The sequence below is a fragment of the Rhipicephalus sanguineus genome, chromosome 5 (genome assembly GCF_013339695.2).
Source record: "Rhipicephalus sanguineus isolate Rsan-2018 chromosome 5, BIME_Rsan_1.4, whole genome shotgun sequence".
NCBI lineage: Eukaryota > Metazoa > Arthropoda > Arachnida > Ixodida > Ixodidae > Rhipicephalus > Rhipicephalus sanguineus.
This window is the reverse complement of record NC_051180.1, coordinates 203,084,567-203,106,762: the sequence shown is the minus strand read 5'-3', so window position 1 is coordinate 203,106,762 and position 22,196 is coordinate 203,084,567. Positions and strand designations below refer to the sequence as shown.

The 22,196-nt window shown below is 45.9% G+C and overlaps 1 protein-coding gene across 1 annotated transcript in view; it reads right to left on the bottom strand.

Moving 5' to 3' along the window:
* Positions 1 to 22,196, bottom strand: part of LOC119395186 (NGFI-A-binding protein homolog) — a 1,247,109-nt gene that overhangs the window by 292,743 nt on the left and 932,170 nt on the right. The window contains exon 6 of the mRNA XM_049416112.1: positions 13,329 to 13,466. Within this exon, the coding sequence (XP_049272069.1) occupies positions 13,329 to 13,466 (138 nt within the window). The remainder of the gene's footprint in view (positions 1 to 13,328; positions 13,467 to 22,196) is intronic.

The window sequence follows — 22,196 nt, the reverse complement described above, 5'->3', positions numbered from 1 at the left end:
TCCAAACTGTGTATTTCACTCCATGCGGCCGCCGCCGTGAAACATCTAGCGCGAAGGCGAGCCCCGATCGAGGCAGACGGAACCAACGTGCGGCCGACGGTGCACTGCGAGTACGAGCACGGGGAAAACCGGGCCTGCGAGCGGTCTCGTTCGTTGTACGTGCATCGCTCCCTAAGACTCCCCGAATAGCGGACACCTATTTTTAATTTGTCTCTAAAATAACGACGACGAAAATTGCAGAGGACATCGCCAGCTGTCGTTTATCGCATAGCCGTGCTCCTCGAAAAGGCCTAGCGAGGCCGTCGTTAGAACCTGGTACAGGCACGGCGCCGCTCTACTTCGCCGGCGTTCCTGGATATGTGCTGGTACTGTGTTTGTGTAGCGCTGCGCAATGAAAAAATTGTTGAGTGGCCGTGGTTTGTGTGTGCTTAGGTATATTTTGCGGGTTTGTGCATCAGCACTCCTAACGGGAGTGCGGCCAACACGAAGTGCCAGCGAATAATTGGATAATCAAAAAGGTGAGATAAGGCGGGTTTATACTAAAAAGGTCGGTGTGTCTCATGGCGACTTGCCACCAAACTTAAAAATTTACGCGTGCGCTGTGAATCTTTATTGTTCAAGCAAGCAAAACATAAGTCTCCTACCTGCACTACATGGCGGGTCAAGATGCGGTGCCTATATATACCGGCTGGCCGGAGTACGTCTGTACAGCGGAGCAGTCGGTTGAAGTGGTGTTTTATTCTGCATTGGTTGTGTGTGTGTGCGTGTGTGTGTGTATGTATATGTGTTTGTGTATGTGTTTATCTCTATATATGTCATGGATACTGTGTTTTCTACGTTGATTAAATTTGAATTTCGATGGATCATGGTGCAATCGCGCTCCTTTTTTTTTAACCATCAGAAATAGCCGCGAAAAGTGAGTTAGGGGAGTAAATAAATACTACTACATCAGCCACAAGAAACTGTCGACCGAGAAATAACTCTCAGAAATCACCGGGAAAACATTGTAAAGGCAGTAAAAAATTACTCTTACTATACTCGCTGAAAACCTCAGCGGGGGTAAAAAATTACTACCGTTGCTACGTTCAAAAACTCGGTTATCGTGAGAGTAAATTCTTACCGCGACTGGTACGTGTAAAAAAAAACCCAGAAAAGGTTGTGCGCTAGAGGACAAGCAGTTTACTCCCGTTTCTGGTTATTTTTGTTTAGTGTGTTGTGTACATCGGTATCGATGTTTCTCGAATCCTGACTCCAAATCCCCTTCAGAAATGACCTATATATGAGACATCGGACCTTTTCAAATGGCAATGTCATTTTGTTCAAACTCTCTCCGACCCCACCATCTTCACTGTACCGGCCCTTGGAGCTAAATTTCGCGACTGCGGCCCGCCGGCTATAAGCTGAGTTTGAGACCCCTGGTGTATACGTAGATGACGTAAAACTGCAATGAATTTCCATGATTCTACTTAGCTGCTGGCGTAAGGGATTCTTTGTTGATATGCTCACTAACCTGCAATCTTTCCGCAATATTTCTTCAACGAGAGAACATGTGCAACATAGAAATGTCTCAGACGTATTGTATAGAATTGCACAAAGCGTCGCAGGACACTGCCGCTACTCGCACTATTGCCGCTTATAGCTGCCATTTCCTCCTCTCTAACTTTCCTTCCCCGTCCCCCCTTCCCCAGTGCAGGGTAGCCTACAGGGCTCAGCCCTGGTTAACCTCCCCGCCTTTCTTTTATTCTTATTCTGTCTCTTTTTACGTGGCGATTAGTGATAGGAAAAATATTTAGAACGCCTAAAACAGAAAAAAACAAATATAAGTAAAAGAGAGAGGTGGTTGTGTATCAAACATTCACATTGAATGAGTACAGAAACACAATACAGACGACACCCTTAATAGCTATGAGCATGAAGTATTGTACACTTACCTGTTGAGAGAATAGAAAATTCAGTGCCTACGGAAAATTGCCTGAAACGGCTCGTTGTGACGCTCATGAATAAATCGGAGCATTCAGTAAAACAACGTTTCTCGAATCCCCTTCCTAACATCTTTAAGATGGCTCCTAAATATTTCCATTATTATAATGCAAACTCAATTTCGCTATTTTCTTAAGCGGTAAACAGAATATTTTGTACTGTATACTCAAGGCACGCCCACATAATAATATATTTGTTTTCAAAATCGCCTTGACAACGTCTAAATATGTAAACAGTAGTAGAAATAAAGCAGACGGAATAATCAAGCAGAAATCTAATTTTGGGAGCGCGTTACAAAATACATATTGCAGTGACCAGACCAGAAAAACAGTGCAGAGACCTAGGTAATGTATGTGATGCAAAATAATAGCTAAGAAAGCGCTTGTGCCAGTAAACAAATTATGATTTCATAAATTCTTTGAATAAATATAGATGGAAGTGAAAAATACGGTACGCTAAGATTTTTTCTGTTAGGTAAACGCTTGCTCTATTAGATCTAGCATTAGTACCGGTGGTGCTAAAGTTGTTAGAATCTTATTTGCATATAAGTTAATTCATTGCACGCAAGTCAAACATGCATCCACGACATGCTTCAAATCGCTGATATGTAAAATCCACGCGACGCAAAGCAACCCCATTCTTGCACGCATCACATTTCGTTACGGAGCAAAACGTAAGAGAATCTTCAATAACGACACTGTAACAACATCAGAATTTGCGTGATAGACGCCGCACGCAGTGGAGTAGGCGGCGCAGGACAGTGGCTAAGAGCAAGTGTCTGGCACTGGCGCAACTAAAAAGAAAAGAATTCGACAAAACAAAAGGTACGTGGGCTGGGCGTAGCCGTCCGCGTGCTTGTCTTCCTCATTTTCTTCCTTCACTGGATGACTTTGGCGTAAAAATAAAATAACGCCACTGCCCTTAGACTTATTCAGATGGCTTAGTGACACCAGTACCAGCTTGAGAAGCGGAGCTTGGCCAGCGATTATTGTTTCGCATGGTTGTGTTGCGATAGAAGTATCTTGCATGTTAAGATACACGATACATTATCGAATGTATCGGAAATACAGATACAGATACTCATCTTTCGAGACGTATCGCGATAGAGATACAAGATACCCACAGAGTATCTAAGATAGTATCTAAGATACATGTATCTTCGATGCCGCCCAGCTCTGGCGCACACGAGTAAAAGCGAGCAGACGGCGCAGACGGCAGCGCCGGAAAAGTAAACATGGCGGCACCTGTGGATGTAGTTTCCTTCCGCCTCGAATTTATCACGTCGTCGTCCTGCGCTGTGTGGCCCGTATAAGTTCAAAACCTACGCATTTATTTGCTATATATTCGCGTCTTGAAGCTTCGAGAGCGATGTACTCGTCGGTATTTTGCAGTATTTCCAAGATTCATTCTCATATTGTCCGAGACAAGGCTTAGAAGGCATGGCTAAATAAACACAGCTGATCGCAATAATAAACACAAAGCATACCTGACGTTTCTTCTCCAGCGTGAGCTGACACAAAGCGATGGCCGATTTTGCCATTTATTTATTGCTGTGAGGACAGCGGGCGAGTAGCAAGCGCAAGTTCGGATCGAAGCGGGGTGTCACGTCTGCATGGGTGCTGCCATGTTGGCTTGTAACCCCAGCTACTGGCGGTTGCTAATACAACAATTAAAGACATACACCATAAATACGACACAGATTAAACATATCCCTTATCGTTGTGGCGTGGTACGTACCGAACAAACGCAAATGTCTCAACGTTTTCAACTCTGAGGCGATTACATGTAGAACTATGTTTTGCTGCGCAAGCATGTGACGCTTACACCCTGCAGCAACCAGCTTGTGTAGTACGGCCACGGCCGCTTCGCTGGCCCAATGCGTTGGCTGGGGCAAATGGCTGGGGGAAGGCCAGTTACGATCACGTGATCAAACATGGCAGCGCCCGTGTGCCGCTGCGGAAAATCGTCTATATGTATTATGTGCAGCTGGATGCATCGTGTCCAAATAAATTTGGTGACATCAAACACTGAAATGAAAGCACAAAATTCTGGCTGAGGAACACCGTACTATTTACTATCTTTTGAAGACGAAATCTTGAAGGCGTGGATGCCATCAAAAGCACTGAAGCTTAATACTACGTTGAAAGTGGCAAAGCATGCTGATTGCTTGTGCTTGAAAGCACTATACCTTGCACTACATTTTAAATGCGAAGCATTTCTTAGCGAACTTCTGCGACTTTGAGCGTATCTATCTATCTATCTATCTATCTATCTATCTATCTATCTATCTATCTATCTATCTATCTATCTATCTATCTATCTATCTATCTATCTATCTATCTATCTATCTATCTATCTATCTATCTATCTATCTATCTATCTATCTATCTATCTATCTATCTATCTATCTATCTATCTATCTATCTATCTATCTATCTATCTATCTATCTATCTATCTATCTATCTATCTATCTATCTATCTATCTATCTATCTATCTATCTATCTAAATGTCCAGCCGCTTACGACTTTGAGCTCTCCTGGCCTTTTCGTTAATCGGATGTATACCAAAATTGGTGTGGCATAACATAACCTTATTACGAACATAAATGGCAGGTCATAACATGAAAATCATGATACTTGTCATGAACAGCATGATTTACATTCCACGGCCTTCGGGCTCTTGCGGTCATTCCATTATTTTGATATAAACCAAAATTGGTATGGCGTGACAAAAGTTCATGACGAACATAATGACGGGTCCTAACGTGCAAATCATGACACGCATGTCATGTGCAGCATGATTTACATGACATGGTCTCGGGGTGTTCGCGGCCGTTTAAATGAATGGATATATACGCAAACTGGTGTGAGGAGACATTTCTGTATGACGAACATAACTGACACGTGGTAACATGAAAATCATTGCATGCATGTCATGTACAACATGGTTTACATGCCACGCTCATGGCGCACTCGCGGCCGTTTCGCTAAATTGATATACACCAAGATTCGTATTGTGCGATGTGACTGTATGAAGAACATGAATAAGAGGTGGCAACATGAAAACCATGACATGCATGTCATGAATGTCATGATTTACATGCCACGCTCATGGTGAATTCGCAGCCGTCTCGCTTGCTTGATATACACCAAAATTGGTATTGCGCGACACGACTGTATGGCGAACGTAAGTGAGACGTGGTAACATGAATAACATGACATGCAAGTCATGTCCGACACGATTTACATGCCACGCTCACTTTGCGCTTGCGGCCGTTTCGCTAGGTTGGCATACAAAAAAAGTGAGATTGCGCGATGTGACTGTATGAAGAACATGAATAACAATTGGTAACATGAAAACCGTGATATGTATGTCATGATTTACATGCCACGCTCATGATGCATTCGAGGCCATTTCGCTCCTTTGATATACACCAAAATTTGTATTGCGCGAGGTGGCTGTATGACGAACGTAAATGAGAGGTGGTAACATGAAAGTCATGACATGCACGACATGATTTACATGCCATGCTCATAGCGCACTCGTGGCCGTTTCGCTAGATATACACCAAAATTGGTATTGCACAACGCGACTGTATGACGAACGTAACTGAAGGTGTATTAATTACCACTAACAGACAATAATGCCTAGGAAAGTATAGGGGATGCTATTAGCAGTAAATGTAAGGTAAATGTGAAGAAAGAAAAGTGGACGAAAAGATAACTTGCCGCGGGCAGGGACCGAACCTGCCACCTTCGAATAACGCGTTCGATGCTCTACCAATTGAGCTACCGCGGCGGCCATCCCCCCGTCCACTTCATAGGGTATATATGACAGATCATGTTATGCATGTCATGTACGGTATGATTTACATTACACTGTCATGGTGCGCTTCCGGCCGTTTTGTTAACGATATATACCAAAACTGGTATGGCATGACACGAGTGCGTGATGAACATAAATTACATTCATGCATTGTATATACCAGAATATACGTTTCACTGGCATGATATATACAAGATTGTGCATGCATGCGTGCATGGCAAACATGCGATGTATATATATGGTGAACTAGATGCCATGGCATGAATGTTTTCATTTGGCTCAAAAACAAACAAGGCGATGTATGCAGCTCTTTGCTGGCTGCTTCGCATTACATCGCTTCCCACAGTGCGTGGGATCTGCCGGATTTTCAGTCAAAGGAAACGCTTGAAGGTATGAAGCAGTGTTGTACACGTTCCTCTAAAACAGGAACGAAAGCTCGTTCCTCGTTCTTTCCCAATTTTGGAACGAGTTCCCGTTACAAGTTCCTTCAATGCGAAAGGAACTCGTTCCAGTTACATTTCGAAAATTGGAACGTGTCGTTACATTGACGTTACATTTGACTTTTTAATCGAAATATAGTGTCGGGTATTCCTGAGGCGAAATAAAGCGAGCAATTTAAAGCTCACATTGAGCTACATATAATTTACGAATTTTAGATCGCCGGCAGTAGGTTATATGTAAATAAAATGAATCTAAAGCGCTCCTAGACAAATTTTCTTAAAGACCACCGGCTATGTTACAGACATGTCTAACTGCAACTTTCGTTCTCGCCTAACACAAGTGCAACACATGGGGCCCTTTCCACGCCAGTCTTCAAATACGCCGTCAGAATACTGCGCTTCAGATATTCAAACAGAAATTCCTACACATGCACCAATATAAATAAGTTTCTTGCGCAGGAAACCACATCGAAAAGAACAATACATATGCGTTTAATGAGTGCTGATTCAATGTCGCAGTGTGAGCATAAAATAATGTCCAGGATATATATGCGCAACCTAGTGAAGTCCCATGTTGGCACTCAGCAAGAGTCGCATCTCGATGTTGGTATCCGACTGAGGAACCTTTTGTCTTGTCAGCACTTCGTTGGCAATGTTGTAGAGCGATTACATGAAGTGCTTGAGGGTACTGCTGTGTTGTACACAAATAGGGAAAAGTCAACCGTGGTCGTAGAGGCGAGTGGCAGGCTCATCGGGTGCAACAAGAACGTTGCGCTGGATGTACGTGTATCGTTTATTGCATGACAGACGTTATCAGTGCGGCGACTGTCGAACTGAACTGTAATAAAAGGTGTGGGCCTATAGCCGCGGAGATAACTCGCATGTTGAAGTGATGCCTGCCCAAACGAAACCATCGAAGGCACCGGAGAGGCGCTACTGCAGCACCCGCGTCCACTGCGTTTCGGTCCTCTTCCCCGCTATCCACGCAAGCGGGTGTCAAAAGACAGATTTGTCGCTAGCTGCCCGCGGCATGCACGAGATACTAAAGGGACGATCGAGCCAGCCGCTAAAGACCACGCGACGAGAGAAACATTCCCAGGAACTGGGCCGAGGCTTTGCAGTCGGCAGCGCGCGAACATAAAACCAACAAACGTCGGAAGAGTACGCTGCACGTGGCAAGGCGTTCACTGCCAAGGGGTAGAACCAAAGTGTAACTTCGCCACCGTTACGTTGGGGCCGAAGACCATTTATGCGCAGTGGGAGGCCACCCCGCCGGATTTCGGTGGTTAGCACGTCGCTGCTTCACTCATTTTCTGCGGCCTCTGGAGTTGTGATCGGCTCCTCTGTCCCATGCGCGTCAAACACCAGGTTCGCGACGATGATTCGCGCCGTTCGAAAACTCCGCGGAAAACCACGCGTTGGCGCCTCGACTACCGTACGCCGGCTCCCACTTTTCCCTATGCCGACGAGGCCACGGGGACGCGCAGCAGAACCGCCCGAATACGCAGACCCCCCCAGAAAAGCTACTTTCGAGTTAGCCGAACAAAAAAATCACCGAGGTAGCAAACCCCTTCCTGGCGGCAGCCTTACAATGGGGTTCGATGATTCTCGAATGTCAAGTAAAAGTTCTCCAAGGTGTGTCTACACTCCAGAACGGCCCGTGATTGCTGTCAGACTGGCTCAGACATAAACAAACAAACATACAAACAAACAAACAAAAATCAGCTGTTCCTCCCGCGAGTGGTCGGTCTTGGCATCGCGCGCTCCACTGCGCCCCCAGCGGGCTCCTTAAAGTGGAAACCAGGAATCAGCATAGTCAAGTGACAGGCGAGAGGTATATTCTTGCGCCTCACGCGGTCGTCCATCCACCCTGTTCTGCATGATATACTGTGTGCGGGCGCCTGTTCAATGCCGAGGAACGTTTACAGAAGGAACGCCGTTCCCTATGCCGTTCCTACGTAAACGTAACGAGTTACCGTTACAGTTCCACCGATCGTCCATGGAACGGTGGCGTTCCTCCGTTCCTCCAAAAAGGAACTAGTTCCTGGAACGTCGTTCCTTGGAACGCCGTTCCGTACAACACTGGTATGAAGTGAACCGCCCCACAAAGCTCGCGTCCGCCTTCAACCCAGCTGCGTGTCACGCAAATTAGGTTGGTAAAATGAAATAGATGGGCATCACACTACAGAATACACGCAGTTGCATTTTCACTCGGCTTCTAGTTTTTCTGCTGGAAACACAGTTATCCACTCGCGGCGAAGCTGAAAACACCACACTGGCACTAATCCCGTGGTGCCTCGTGATCGTCGCAGACAGCGCTAAGTGATATCCTCCTGTTGCGCTGCTTGTAATGGCATCCAAAGACGACGCAGTACTGCCCAGACGAGCTCTCATACGCTGAAGCGGCGTGAACTGGTACTTTATCGCCCTTTACACTCACAGATGTAGAGGGAGTACTGCGAGGGTAGAGCGACTGTATTACTCTCGCCAGAGTTCTTTAACGCCGTGGGGGAGTAGTGGAGAGTTAGCCGCGGAACTTGCTCTTTCCTTGAAGGCAGAGTAAAAGAGACCGCGAACTCTCTGCTACTCAGATAGAGTTCCCAATCCACGGAACTCCCGCCCCGACGTAGCGTGAACAGGGTCGGGAACTCCATTCTAAGCAGACGGAGTAGAAACTAGCGCTAGCTTCTGGCCGACGCCGCACAGCGATATATAACTGTCTCTTAACCATAATCCTCCGAGCGTAGACGCCACAGATGTCACTTTATTGTGCAAGTTAATAGGATAGCTTTCAGTAATAACAAAAGAAAGTGTTTGTGATCGTAAACCTTTGGTCTCTGAAACGCCAACAGAGGCATGCTTCGAAGCCTCGAACATCGGCAACTTCTAACGCATCGCCAACTTAGTTTACGACACAAACTAATTGCCACTGGAATAAGGTAGACACTAAAAGCATTATTGCAATAAAAGAAGAGTCGTGAGAAAAAAAAAAATAAAACGTCCGGCAGGAGGAATCGAACCTGCCACCACAAGATTCTCAAGCCGAGGTCTCTACCACTACGCCACGCCCCAATGCAGCACTCTTGCCGTAAAAAGACTAGTCAAGACAGAGCTCACCGCTCGACTTCATCTTTACGGGTCGCATACTGAACATAGACGCGATCTTCCTTTTCAAATAAAATTCGCGTCTTCATAACACACAACACAGCTGACGACCACGAATGACATTCAATAACCTGTATTTTCTCGCGCTATCGACGATACACCCGCACAGCGCCCCTGTCAGTGTACTGATTTGCATCTGAATTGATAGGTGCAACTACATACATAACCGATCGCCAAACACCAAATTGAACGTGCAAGAAAGTATGCCATCATGTTCGTTCAACAAGGCGTACTAATTGACAAGTCTGTGTCTGCGAAGTGCCGGCGAGTGCGCCCGGCGGCTTTCGGTGGCTGCCGGGGTGCGTTTGCTGAAAGCGGCGTCGTAACGATGCCCATCGCTTCTTGTACGAACACCGTACGCAAGAAAAAATGGTTCATTTAGGTTAACCGATACTAAAGCTCTACCGTACACTCATTTTTACACGTCGGAATTGCGTATCCTTAAACCCAGAAGCGCCGGCAGCATGTACACACGGACTCGGCAGGTGCGCTAGGCCTACCTTCGCTGGGAGTCGTACGGGTCATATTGAGTGCGACCGATCTCGGCGCAAGTGGCTGACGAAGGTTGAAGAATGCGCATTTTATCGTCGAAAGCTTTGAATGCATTAAAATGCAACCGAGGTTGAGGGAAAGTGCGAGAATCGCCAGAGATGCGCTTGCATTGTGGTGATGTTGACCGGCTTTGCTTTTCTGGCGTACGTGCCGCGCCTGCCGCGGCACCGCATGTCCGAGCGGACGCCAGATCGTAACGTCGTAAAGTATTCATAAGCCAGCCCTGGTAAAAGATCGCCGCAAGTGTATTAGTAAGCGCGTGACTACAACTCTCAGATTTGGGCATGAGCGGCTGTACGGCATTGAGCCGATATCATAGAGTCCCAGCTGATATTTGGAATTTACGAGTGAAAACAGTGTTGAATATTATGCTGTTTTATAGTAAAAGATCGATGTGCCAACAGTATCACAATAGATCATTAGATATTTACACGTGTTCCATGTATATTTGGTGCGTAAATACGCACAGCAGAGCTGTTGCCACTGGCACTAGAAGGGGGGCCAGACATCATGGATATATATACCGGTTACCGGATGTATGGTTGTGTGCAGCGCCAGTAGTGCATATGTTCATTGTTGCTGTGTTGTGTATGAATGAGTGTGCAGATGTGAGTTGTGTATGTGTGAGGTAAGCTTGAGGCATTTCAGCCAGGTTCACTGTTACATTGTTGAAAACGTACGAAGGATTTCTTTTTTCCCCCTTTTTTTTTAAACGTTAGTCCTAGCAGCAAGAGTGATTCTACTCTTGGAGGGAGTTCATGCACTCTAGCCCAACCAGCATTGTAAAACTCTGCGAGGGAGTAGCGCAATTCCAGGCGAGAGTCTATGTACTCCATTTCAAAAGCGTGACTTTACTCTGGCGAGGGAGCTTGTTCACTCTGGTTCAGCCAGAGTACCAGAACTCTGCCGAGAGAGCATGCCTACTCTGTGCAGCAGAGAGTTCCCAGCACTCCTTAAAAGGGAGTGAAATATGGGACAAGCGTTTACTCTCGCAAAGAGAGTTGCTAGCACTCTCTTGCCGCTGTGAGTGTAAAGCATCCTAACTGCAGCTGTTTACTTGGCACAACCCACGCGCGCCTTGGCAGTCCGGCCAGCCCGGCGCCTGGGTGCGAGACAGGCGTGCTCTGGTGTAAATATATACTATATGTGACCACTGGGCTTAAGGCAGCATACTCCATGCGCTACGTTCGCAGCGAAAAACGTGGATATCGAAATACGAAAAATTTAATAACCATTCGAATTTAGTTTCGATCGTCAGCGACTCCATGAGGTGACATTCACCTATTTAACTACACAAATCCAAAGCTAAAAACGCGTATCCCACGGCCTTATCCCAGTGCCGTTCAGTGCGCTGAAATGCACTCCATGGGAGGCTCTAGAAACGCTGCTTTTTTATTAGTCGTCTCAAACACCGCGACAAATGCAGTGCTCTTTATGACATATAAGTGTGCTTAATAAGGAGTGGTCATCGCTCGTGGTATGCAGGCACATAGATCTGTATATGAGGAGCAGGAGTACAACCGCTCTTTACTCGCTCGTGCCAGAAGAGTATATGGACATTTCACTCTCTCCTTTCGTACAGAGTGAACGTGCATTTCACTCTATGCGATGCTTTGCGAGAGTAAAACAACGCTCTGAAGAGTAACTAGACTATTTTACTCCTGCGATACCCTTACCAGTTTTTAGAGTGTATAATCAGCACACTCTAAAAACTGGTAAGGGTATCGCAAGAGTAAAAAAGCCGAGTTACTCTTCGGAGCGTTCTCTTACTCTCGCAAAGCATCGCATAGAGTGAAATGCACGTTCACTCTGTACGAAAGGAGAGAGTGAAGTGTGCTTATACTCCACCTCTATCTAAGAGAGTGGAATGCCCGTATACTCTTCTGGCATGACAGAGTAAAACGCACTTATACTCCTACTCCTCATATATGTAGTATATATCGATGTGCCGGCATACCGCGAGCTATGACCACTCATTATTAAGCACGCGCATATACACTAGAGAGCACTGCATTCGTCGCGGGGCTGGAGACGATTAATAAAAAAAAGCAGCGTTCACAGCGCCTCCCAGTGCTTTTCAGTGTACTGGAAGGCACTGGAATAAAGCCTAATATCCGCGTTTTTAGCTTTGGATTTGTGCAGTTGAAATAAGCGAATATCACCTCATGGAGTCGGTCGACGATCGAAACTACACTCTAAAGGTTTTTAAATTCTTCGTATTTCAGTGTCCACGTTTTTCGCTACGAACGTCGCGCACGGAGTACACTGCCCTAAGCCAAATGGTCCGTACGGCTAGAGTGCGCTATTACGGCTGTAGTCGCGGAACGTCAACAATAATGACCGAAAATATGTCCAACGGCGTGACGAAAACTGAAGTGTTCAATGCGCAGTTCAGAAGTATACAGCGTTTTCTACACAGAAATGACTAACCGCTTAGCCGGTCAATGCGAATGCCGCACATACCCTCGGTTACGCTAATCTTGTTTGCTCAGAAACGGGCCGGACTGACGTTCCCATACCGGGACGCACAAAACAAACAAATGAACTCCTTTCTGTTTGGTTGTCGCATGTACGGAGACACTCAAACCGGCGTTTCTAAACAAGAAAATGAAGGCAGATCACTGACATGGTCAGTGCAATCAGTGACAACATGAAATAAAAAGGACGCGCTCGTCGTCTCAGAGTGTGGCGTTGCGGTAGCGCGTCAGACTCACAATCTGAGGGTCGCTGCTTCGAGCCTCGCTTGCGCGTGTTTTTTTTCTAACGTCTTTTTTTTTCTCGCAGTGCTCGTTATTATGTCATCATTACGATCTACGCATGAATAAATTCTCAAAGGCAATTTTAAGGCCATATTTTGGCCCGAGTTCTGCTATTTCTTTCTTGAGGTGTACTACTACTCCTTTTGGAGGGGTCCGGCTACTCTGCTTCGGCAAGAGTTATCTTACTCTGTTGACGTGGAGTACTATAACCCTTTCTGGGGGCATTACTATATTCTGCCTCAAGAAGAGGTGATTCGCTCTGGAAAAGAGAGTTCAATATGGGACAAGAATATACTCTCCCAAAGAGAGTGCCCAGCACTCTCTTAGTTCTTAGAGTGTATCGAATGACCTATTTGAGAGGAAACGCAGCGGCTTCTTTTAATTAGACACTTTAAAATGCCCGTAGTAATAAAAAAACTGCATGCAGGCAGGAGAGATATTCCCCGCAGTGTTTTGCAATGCATATGTACCTGCAAGCTATTCACGAGTATTGCAATAAGAAGTGTTCGAGGAATAAAAATACATTTGAAAGTTGTGCGCTGGCATCTTAAAATGCTGTATACACGACTGTCACTTCTGATGATTTCATGGGCAGAAAGTGTTACCTGGGTTGTTGACCCACTCCTGCAGTGCCTTCTGCAACCTTCTAACGTGAAGAGGCTTGCTGGCCATGCCCACGAGGGCCATGATCTCGAGGAACTCTTCTTCGCCCGCTTCGCACAATTGCTGCACGTCATCACCTCCTGCGTATGCGTCACACCACTTATGTATACCACACGCTGGCTCAAAAACTATCCACGACAGAAGCGCTCAGTTTTGCATGGCTTCCGTAAGAGCACGAATTCAGTGGCAGCTTGCACCTCGACTGGACGACATTAGAGCAACCCTCGAGCGTGAGAGCAGCCCATGCAGTGGGGCGTGTTCTGATAAGAACGTCGGTGCATGGCCGCGGACTCCCTTTAATTTCGCTGAAAAAAAAATATATTTTGCTGTTCGAGACCAGAGGATGGATGGATGAATAAACTTTATTTCGGTCCCTCGGAACACGCCCTAGCACGTTGCTGGCCGCTCCTATGTCGGAACAGAAAGACCAAGTCTCTCTGCGCGTCGCGGGCCCGTTGGACACAGGGCCACGAAACTATTCTTAGTTTTGCGAAAAAAAAATATTGCGTTAGTCAAAAAGAAAACTAGGAAGTTTTCACTCAACAGAATCGCTATTTGAGAATTGCGCGAAAATAGAATCTTGACGAAGTCCTACAAAATAGCTACTGTAGCAGTGAATCTAAAGATTTTTCTAGCATACTATGAGTAACGTGTGTTTAGAAATTGCTGTGACCTTTTGCCCATATTTTATGAAAAAAATTGCAAACATGGCCGATTGCTCAACAATGCTCTTGTTTCAGACTTTCTTGCTTCGCCTCTATACTACTCACAATTTCCAGAATTTCCGTTTCGTAAACACGAGAGGACATATTTACAGCCTAGAAATTACGGCGGTGCAGGCTGTGCTTTTGCAGCACTAGCGCGCTCAAAAATACAAAAAAACAGGATAGTAAAGAAATAAATAAAAATTAACAGCTCAGTACACTTCAGAAAGGTTGACATCGCAACAGCGCATCAGCTTTCAGGTCCGTCAGTCGTGTCGTCGACTCTACAGAGCAGCCTACCTGAGCATGCATGTGCGTCTTGTACTCCGCTGAGATTTATGGCTCAGTTTCGAAGCTCAAAGCGAGCGTTTAGTGCTATCTGAACAAGCAGAAGAAAAAAATTAGCAAGAAAAGATTTGGATAACGCCTTCATCACGAGCTTTATGCCAGAAGAAACTCTCTCCGTCTTGGAAACTGCTTCAGCCTCTTCAAACAGATCGGCGTAAAATGTAAAGCTGCGCCTGCTGGGTCTGTCAAATTTCTTTTCCTGATAAAATGCTGCTGAGGAGCTAAAGTTAGTGATTTACTCAACAGAAACTTCTCTTCTGAAGATGGCAATGAAGGAGAAACGTCATTTTCGGACGTCCTACACCAGGCGCTAGAAGGCGGAGTTCGTGGGTGCCGTCTCCACGACATTTTCTACGTGGACCCAGTCTTCCTTCAATGCCTCTCTCGCGTCCTGTGTGCATTAGGGCTGAATGAGCTGTCGCGTGCACCAGACTCCAGTGTGCATCAAGATGAACTTCCTGCTTTCATTGATTTCGCCAGGAACAATACTACGACGAGTACAAACACGCATATGTGCAAATTGCACTTTAAGTCAATTCTACGTGTTCTTTTCTGTCAACTTGACGTTTCGTGAGCACGAGAGAACATATTTCAGACCTTACAACGCGGAAAAAATAACACCGCGAGACGTATCGTACAGGAAACAATGCAGTCCGCAGTTTCTTAAAGTGCTCTACAGCTCAGTGTTCATATTTTGGGTTTTCAGCCAATAATTAAAAAGTTAAGTAATTAAATATAATTAACTAATTAGTTTAGGGGAAACGAAATATAGTCTGAGTATCTGTAGGCTAGTGCGTGTAGTATACGTTTGGTTCAATTTGCCTCTGAAGTGCCTTTCATTTTCAAAGTCTTGGCTCAATTTATGTGGGACAACCTATATAGCCCTATCTTAGGCCGCCGTTTTAGTGCCGCTGGGGATAGACCTGTTCCGCAATAATGAACATTAACTATTAACAGAATAGAGGTAAACTTATGGTGTGCACGTAATTAGCCTCCCCCCCCCCCCCCCCAAAAAAAAACAGATATCTTAATCTAAACTTGCCTAATATCCAACACCTTTTTACTCAGCGAGTCCCAGTTATCATCTCGCACGCTGTCGAATGGGCCAAGGGTGTTTCGATAACGCATAATACTCTTACCTCCTAAAGGGTGCTTTAGTTAAAACATTACCCCTTGAAGGCTACTTGGGGAAGGAAAACACCCTTACACCCTCATTTTTGCAAATTCTGGTTAGGCAAAAGGCTGTTTCGCTTGCTTGAAACCGCCTTAAGGGTACAAAATGGTTTACAGTGTAACTACATGCTCGCTTAAGTGGTTGTACGTGAACTTCAATTTAGACACTTTGGTGGCTTTGTAACTCCGACCTCAAAAAAATAATGCCACATATTTTTGCAAATTAAGTTACAGCACAGACTGGACTTCAATTCTGGGGAGTTATAGAAAATCGAAGCTGCTTTTTTTTTAAATTGCATTTCAAGGTATTGCATTTTTAGAAATATGCCTTCACTTATGCACTTTTGGTTTACGCACGACGTCACTCTCGGCAATCATATTTAACACACTTGTTAAACTAATGTTTGTCAACACTTGGGAAATTAGGAAATTCTGAGTATTATACACGCGAAGCAAAAAAATCTGACACAAGAGCATTATTGAGCAATTGGCCGTATCTGCGATTTTTTTTCATAAAATAACGGCAAAACATCACATCATTTTGTAAACACACGTTGCTCATAGTATGCCAAAGTTAAATTTGAGACTCACGGCTACAATGGTTATTATGTAGGACCTCGTCAAAATCCCATTTTCGCGCAATTCGCAAAAAGCGGTTCTTCTGAGTGGAGACATCCGATTTTTTTTATTAAGGCAATGTTTTTTCCCGCAAAACTAAAAATGGTTTCGTGGCCCTGGGTGTATCGTATCGCGCCTCGCTCGTGCGCTACGCACGATAAGCTCAAGGGGCTTCGCCCGACTGTTCTTGATGCTATCGCTTGTTCATCTAAGGGGCGTTGCCCAGAGTGTATTATAAATGTGACTGACCAAATAAAGGTAGCAGCACTGGCTGCCTGACGGACGCACCTGCTGTCACGCTGATTCTTGGTCCCATACATGGTGTCAGAAGCATTTACGCCGTAACCCAAGCCGCCCATCCGAGGAATGCCGGCATGGAATTCGTGAAGCCTCCAGAGCCGCTGCGGTTCGAAAGCGATATAGGCAAGCGATGGAGCCTTTTCAAGCAACGTATCGAGCTCTTTTTGACAGCTACAGAGCCTACGATAAAACGAGGGGCGTCGACGAAAACTGCGTTGCTATTGAGCGTCGCTGGAGAAGAAGCCATCGAGGTATACAACACATTCAGCTTCACCGAAGGCCAGGACAAGGATGACTATGACGTGGTAATCAAGAAGTTCGACGACTACTGTGCTTCACAAGTCAATGAGGTACATCAGCGTTATCTGTTCCGTGCCCGAAAGCAAGAACCAGGTGAGCCTTTTGAACATTTTTTACCAGACTTGAAGATGTAAGCAGGAGCATGCAACTTTGGAGAGCAAGCAGATTCAATGATAAGAGACCAAATTGTTTTTGGCACGAACGACGCTAAGACTCGAGAAAAGCTTATGTCCGACAACAACAATAATAATAATATCTGGGGTTTAACGTCCCAAAACCACGATATGATTATGAGAGACGCCGTAGTGGAGGGCTCCGGAAATTTCGACCACCTGGGGTTCTTTAACGTGCACCTAAATCTAAGTACACGGGCCTCAAACATTTTCGCCTCCATCGAAAATGCAGCCGCCGCGGCCGGGATTCGATCCCGCGACCTGCGGGTCAGCAGTCGAGTGCCATAACCACTAGACCACCGTGGCGGGGCGTCCGACAACAAGTTAACGTTGCAAAAGGCCGAGGAAGCATGCAAGGCAGCTGAGATAACGGCAGCAAACCAAGAAATCTGGACAGGAGAGCAGAAACCAGTAGACGCCGTGCACAAGACACGTGGCAGTTCACAGGCTAAGCAGCAGAAGAGTTTTAAATGCCGAAAGTGTGGCCGGGCGCACGCACCACGCAACTGCCCAGCGCACGGACAAACATGCCGCGCGTGTCATAAGAAAAATCACTTTGCCGTTTGCTGCAAAACAAAGCCGCAAGTAGGTGAGCTTCAGGACAGCGATGATGATTTTGAAGTTCTCACGATTGGTAGTAAAAGCAGTCGATCAGACTGGATAGTCACTGCAAAAGTTGGAGGAAAGCTTATTGCTTTCAAAGTGGACACGGGGTCTCAGGCTAATTTGCTCCCAGCCGCGTTGTACGCAAGCATGAACCGCAAGCCGCAGGTAAAGCCCAGCAGTGCCGTCCTACGCTCCTACGGTGGAAACGAGATCAAACATATGGGTATCGTGAGGCAAGAAGTGACATTCCATGACCGTACTTCCGTTCAGGACTTTTTCATTGTCCGCTAGGGAGCTCAAGCGATTCTCGGCCTGCAGGCATGCGAGACGCTCGGAATAATCGCGCGACAGGTGGACAACGTTTCGCAAAACAGTTCCGATGGAGTTGTGAAAGAGTTTTCCCATCTTTTTTCTGGCACAGGTTGTCTCCAACGCCACTACCGCATGGTCCTGCGCGAAGGAGCACTCCCAGTCGTCCAGACAGCACGCCGAGTACCGCTGGCCTTGAGGGAGCCGCTTCGAAAGGAGCTGGATCGCATGGAGAGGGAAGGCATAATTATAAAAGTCACGGAACCTACAGAATGGGTGAGCCCTCTCGTCATAGTGCGCAAGAAGGATGGAAAACTGCGTGTGTGCATGGACCCGCGTAAAATCAACGAGGCCATAAAGCGCGAACACTTCGAAATGCCAAGGAGAGAAGATATCGAGTCAGAGCTCGCGGGAGCTAAGGTGTTCACGCGGCTAGACGCCAATTCAGGATTCTACCAAATTCCGCTGCATGACGAAACGTCGAGAATCTGCACTGTCGCGACGCCTTTCGGTCGTTACCGTTTTTTGCGATTGCCTTTTGGCATATCAGCAGCCTCTGAGGTCTTTCAGAAAGCCCTTAACGACATCTTTGAGGCTTTGTCTGGAACTAAAGTCTATGTCGATGACATACTGATTTGCGGATCATCGAGGCAAGAGCACGACGAACGACTGAGGCAAGCGTTGAAGGCTGCGGAAAAGGCAGGGCTAACGTTTAACCCAGCTAAATGCGTCGTTGGCGTCACTCAGATAAGCTTCCTAGGCGACGTAATTTCTGCGGAAGGCATCAGGCCGAATCCTTCACTCATTCAGGCAATGCTGCAGATTCCTGAGCCACGCGACAAGCAAAGCACAACAAATGCTAGGGGTTGTGAACTACTTCGGCAAGTTTATTCCCACATTAGCTGAGAGGACGAAGCTACTGCGCAGCATAATCAAGAAAGATGAGGTGTTCGAATGGACTCCAAATCACGCAGAAGAATGGCGTCAAATATGCCACAGCTTGAGTAGCCAACCGTTGCTGGCGGTGTCCGATCCGGCAAGAGAAACAAAGATTTCATGTGACGCATCACGCAGTGGTGTAGGGGCCGCGCTCTTGCAGAACTACAACGGCTCGTGGAAGCCTGTAGCGTACGGATCAAGAACGCTGTCTGAAGCGGAAACGCGCTATTCCCAAATAGAAAAAGAAACCCTTGCCATAACATACGGCTGCGAGAAGTTCGACCATTTCGTGTACGGCCGAACGGTCATCATTGAAACAGACCATCACCCTTTGATTGCCATATCAAAGAAAGCGATTGGCGACATGCTACCTAGGCTGCAACGTTTTTTCATGCGATTGCTCAGGTATAAATTTGAACTGAATTTCGTTCCAGGGAAGAAGCTCATGCTCGCAGATATGCTGTCGAGAGCACCCAGAAGGTCGCTGAGAATGCAAAGACCGCCACGACGACTAGAATATGATAAAGACTTTAAACAAATTGCGTGAACTCTTTCTGTGTTTCTATATGTTCTTCATTTGTTATAAAGTGCCACCTCAAGCCATCGTGTTTCCCGCATATGTAAACAATTGCAGTTTCTTTGTTTATTTTCCTGAGAGAAAAAAGGATGTATCGTATCGCGCCTCGCTCGTGCGCTACGCACGATAAGCTCAAGGGGCTTCGCCCGACTGTTCTTGATGCTATCGCTTGTTCATCTAAGGGGCGTTGCCAAGAGTGTATTATAAATGTGACTGACCAAATAAAGGTAGCAGCACTGGCTGCCTGACGGACGCACCTGCTGTCACGATGATTCTTGGTCCCATACACTGGGGACTCGAGCAGACAAATATATTTTTTTCCAGCGAAATTAAAGGGGGTCCGCGGACATGCACCGACGTTCTTTGAACACACCCAGTATAGGTTGATGCAGCCGCATTTCTACGCGTCCGATCTTAGCCGCAGTTTGTACACCAAAATTTAGAAAAAAGACGGGAGCAAAACTGTGGGCTTGAAATACAAGGTACAGAAATATTCGCTTCAGATATCACTAAGTGATTTGGAAGGGAAGCACGGACCTGTCCTGTTTATTTATAAACTCAGTTTGTGTGCAATTATGAGATAGACATTTATTATACTATACTAATTATCACCGCGTTATCTCAATCGCACAAATGTTTGTCGCTGCTCCTTGCCCTTTCACTGTTTGCTGCCGTTCTGCCACAACGAGAAGGTCGTGCTTAACGCAGCAATGTGAGGTTCACCAGTGTGTTCCTAATGAGGTCTTACTTACTTACAGCGCCTTTGTTGGGCATTAGAGTAGGGGGAAGATATGATACGCATGTACAAATACAGAAGGTTGATAGTACACAAGATATGCATCAAATACATAATACAGCACACTATTTAGAATAGAAAAATGCAAGATACAGTAACTGACGCAGAATTGCAAACTATGAGATACAAGCCAACTACATGCGACACATTTATGCACCGTATAGCACATGAGATTATTGAAATGTTGCGCGTAAAAAGGACGCGTTGAAATGGAAGGATAAGCGGACAAGCGTAATCCACGCAGTCCTTCTTGGAAGCAAGCGATGCAGAAGATGGACCCCATCGAAATGCAGTCGACGCACACTCGCGAATCGATCAAGCCCGCGCCCACGAGCTTAGCCACTGCGGCGGGTAATCGTATAATTGCAAGGGTTGAACCCGAGAGGCACATCGCTTGTTGGCGATTTTAATGCCGACGACAAGCGCGCTGTGACGACCCTCACCCAGCTGCAACGCGGTACAGATCGGGAACCGTCGATATGCACACAGCTACAAAACTTACACAAGGGCGCCGATCTATACGGGTGTTTTTTTCTAGACAATACAGATATTTAATACAAATTCTATGACAGTGAGCCTCCTGTCGTTTTAGCACACAAGCTCTACGTGTACACGGAATACTTCGTCCCAGCTGAAATGGCAGTGTTGCGTCAAATTAGGAAAAACTCGTTAATTAACATTTATTTATTTACTTGAGGGCCGTCATTTATATTCGAAAGTTGTAGTGCGTGCCAATTTATCGTATACCAATCTTTTAGAAATTACAAGAGTTGCACGTAATTCGAGATATTCATCATGGAAATTTAAGGGCGATTGCAAAACTGACGGCGACCGCGCGCAGGAAACACGGCCTTTTGGTTACGTAAGACCGGAACTGCACATAATTTAAATCACGGCTCGCCAAAGTAGAACCCAGTAAGCAAAATTGACAATGATCCTGAAATACACAAGTAGACAGCTTATTCTTTAGGTACAATCTGTGATGCTTATCTGTTTCTTCGATAAACTACAAACAGGCGCGAAAAACTATTTCGCATGTCTGCATGCAAGAGGACGCACCGCACTGGCTGCTCCTGAGTTTTAGTTTCACAGACAAAGAAAACGTTGATATTACGCTTTTATGCGCACAGCTAGAAGGAAACAGACAAGGGCCAGAGGTAAGACGCACAGGTAAGGCGATCAGCTGGCGAAAGTGAGATGACTTGCCGCTTTTCAAGAAAAGATACGGCCACGACGCGCCTTCATTCAAATTTCGTCACTTGCACGTCGCGGGTAGTTTCGGTCTGGTGTAGCAGAGTCGTCGCGCGTCGTGCGCGCCGGGCGTGATCAGTTTCGATATCGCCCTTGAAATTAGATTATGAATATCTCGAATTACATGCAACCTTCGCGATTTCTAAAAAAATGGGTATGCCAAAAATGGTCATGCACTACAAATTTCTAATGTAAACTGCCCTCAAGTCAGTAGGTAAAACGTTAATTAGCTAGTTTTTGTTATTATTCAGAACAGTGTAATTTCAGCTGGGGCGAAGAATTTCCGCCTCGACGTCGAGTTCGTGTGTGAAAGCGACAGGATCCTTATTGTCATAGAATTTTCATTAAAAATCTGTATTGTCTAAAAAAAAAAACGCCCTGCATATCTGAGACTTTGCGCAAAGCCAAAAAATGTGGCCTGAAGGCAGCTCCTCATTGACTGCTTCACATGGTATTAATTCCCACAATGCATTGATGTCCCCAATTTTTTTGCTTCTCGAGGAGTTCATAAACATACAGAAGATCCCGTCAAAAAGCCGATCATATCTTCCTGTTGTTTACCAGGAAAATGAGCGATAAATATTATGATTTCGGGGTCTCCCGCCACAAAATGTTGACGGGAGACGCGAAACGTTTCCTGTCAAGTCTTTTTCTGCTTGTGCGGTTTACAACGCGACAGGCAGGCATCGAAAGGAAAGAAACGCCACCGAGTGGTC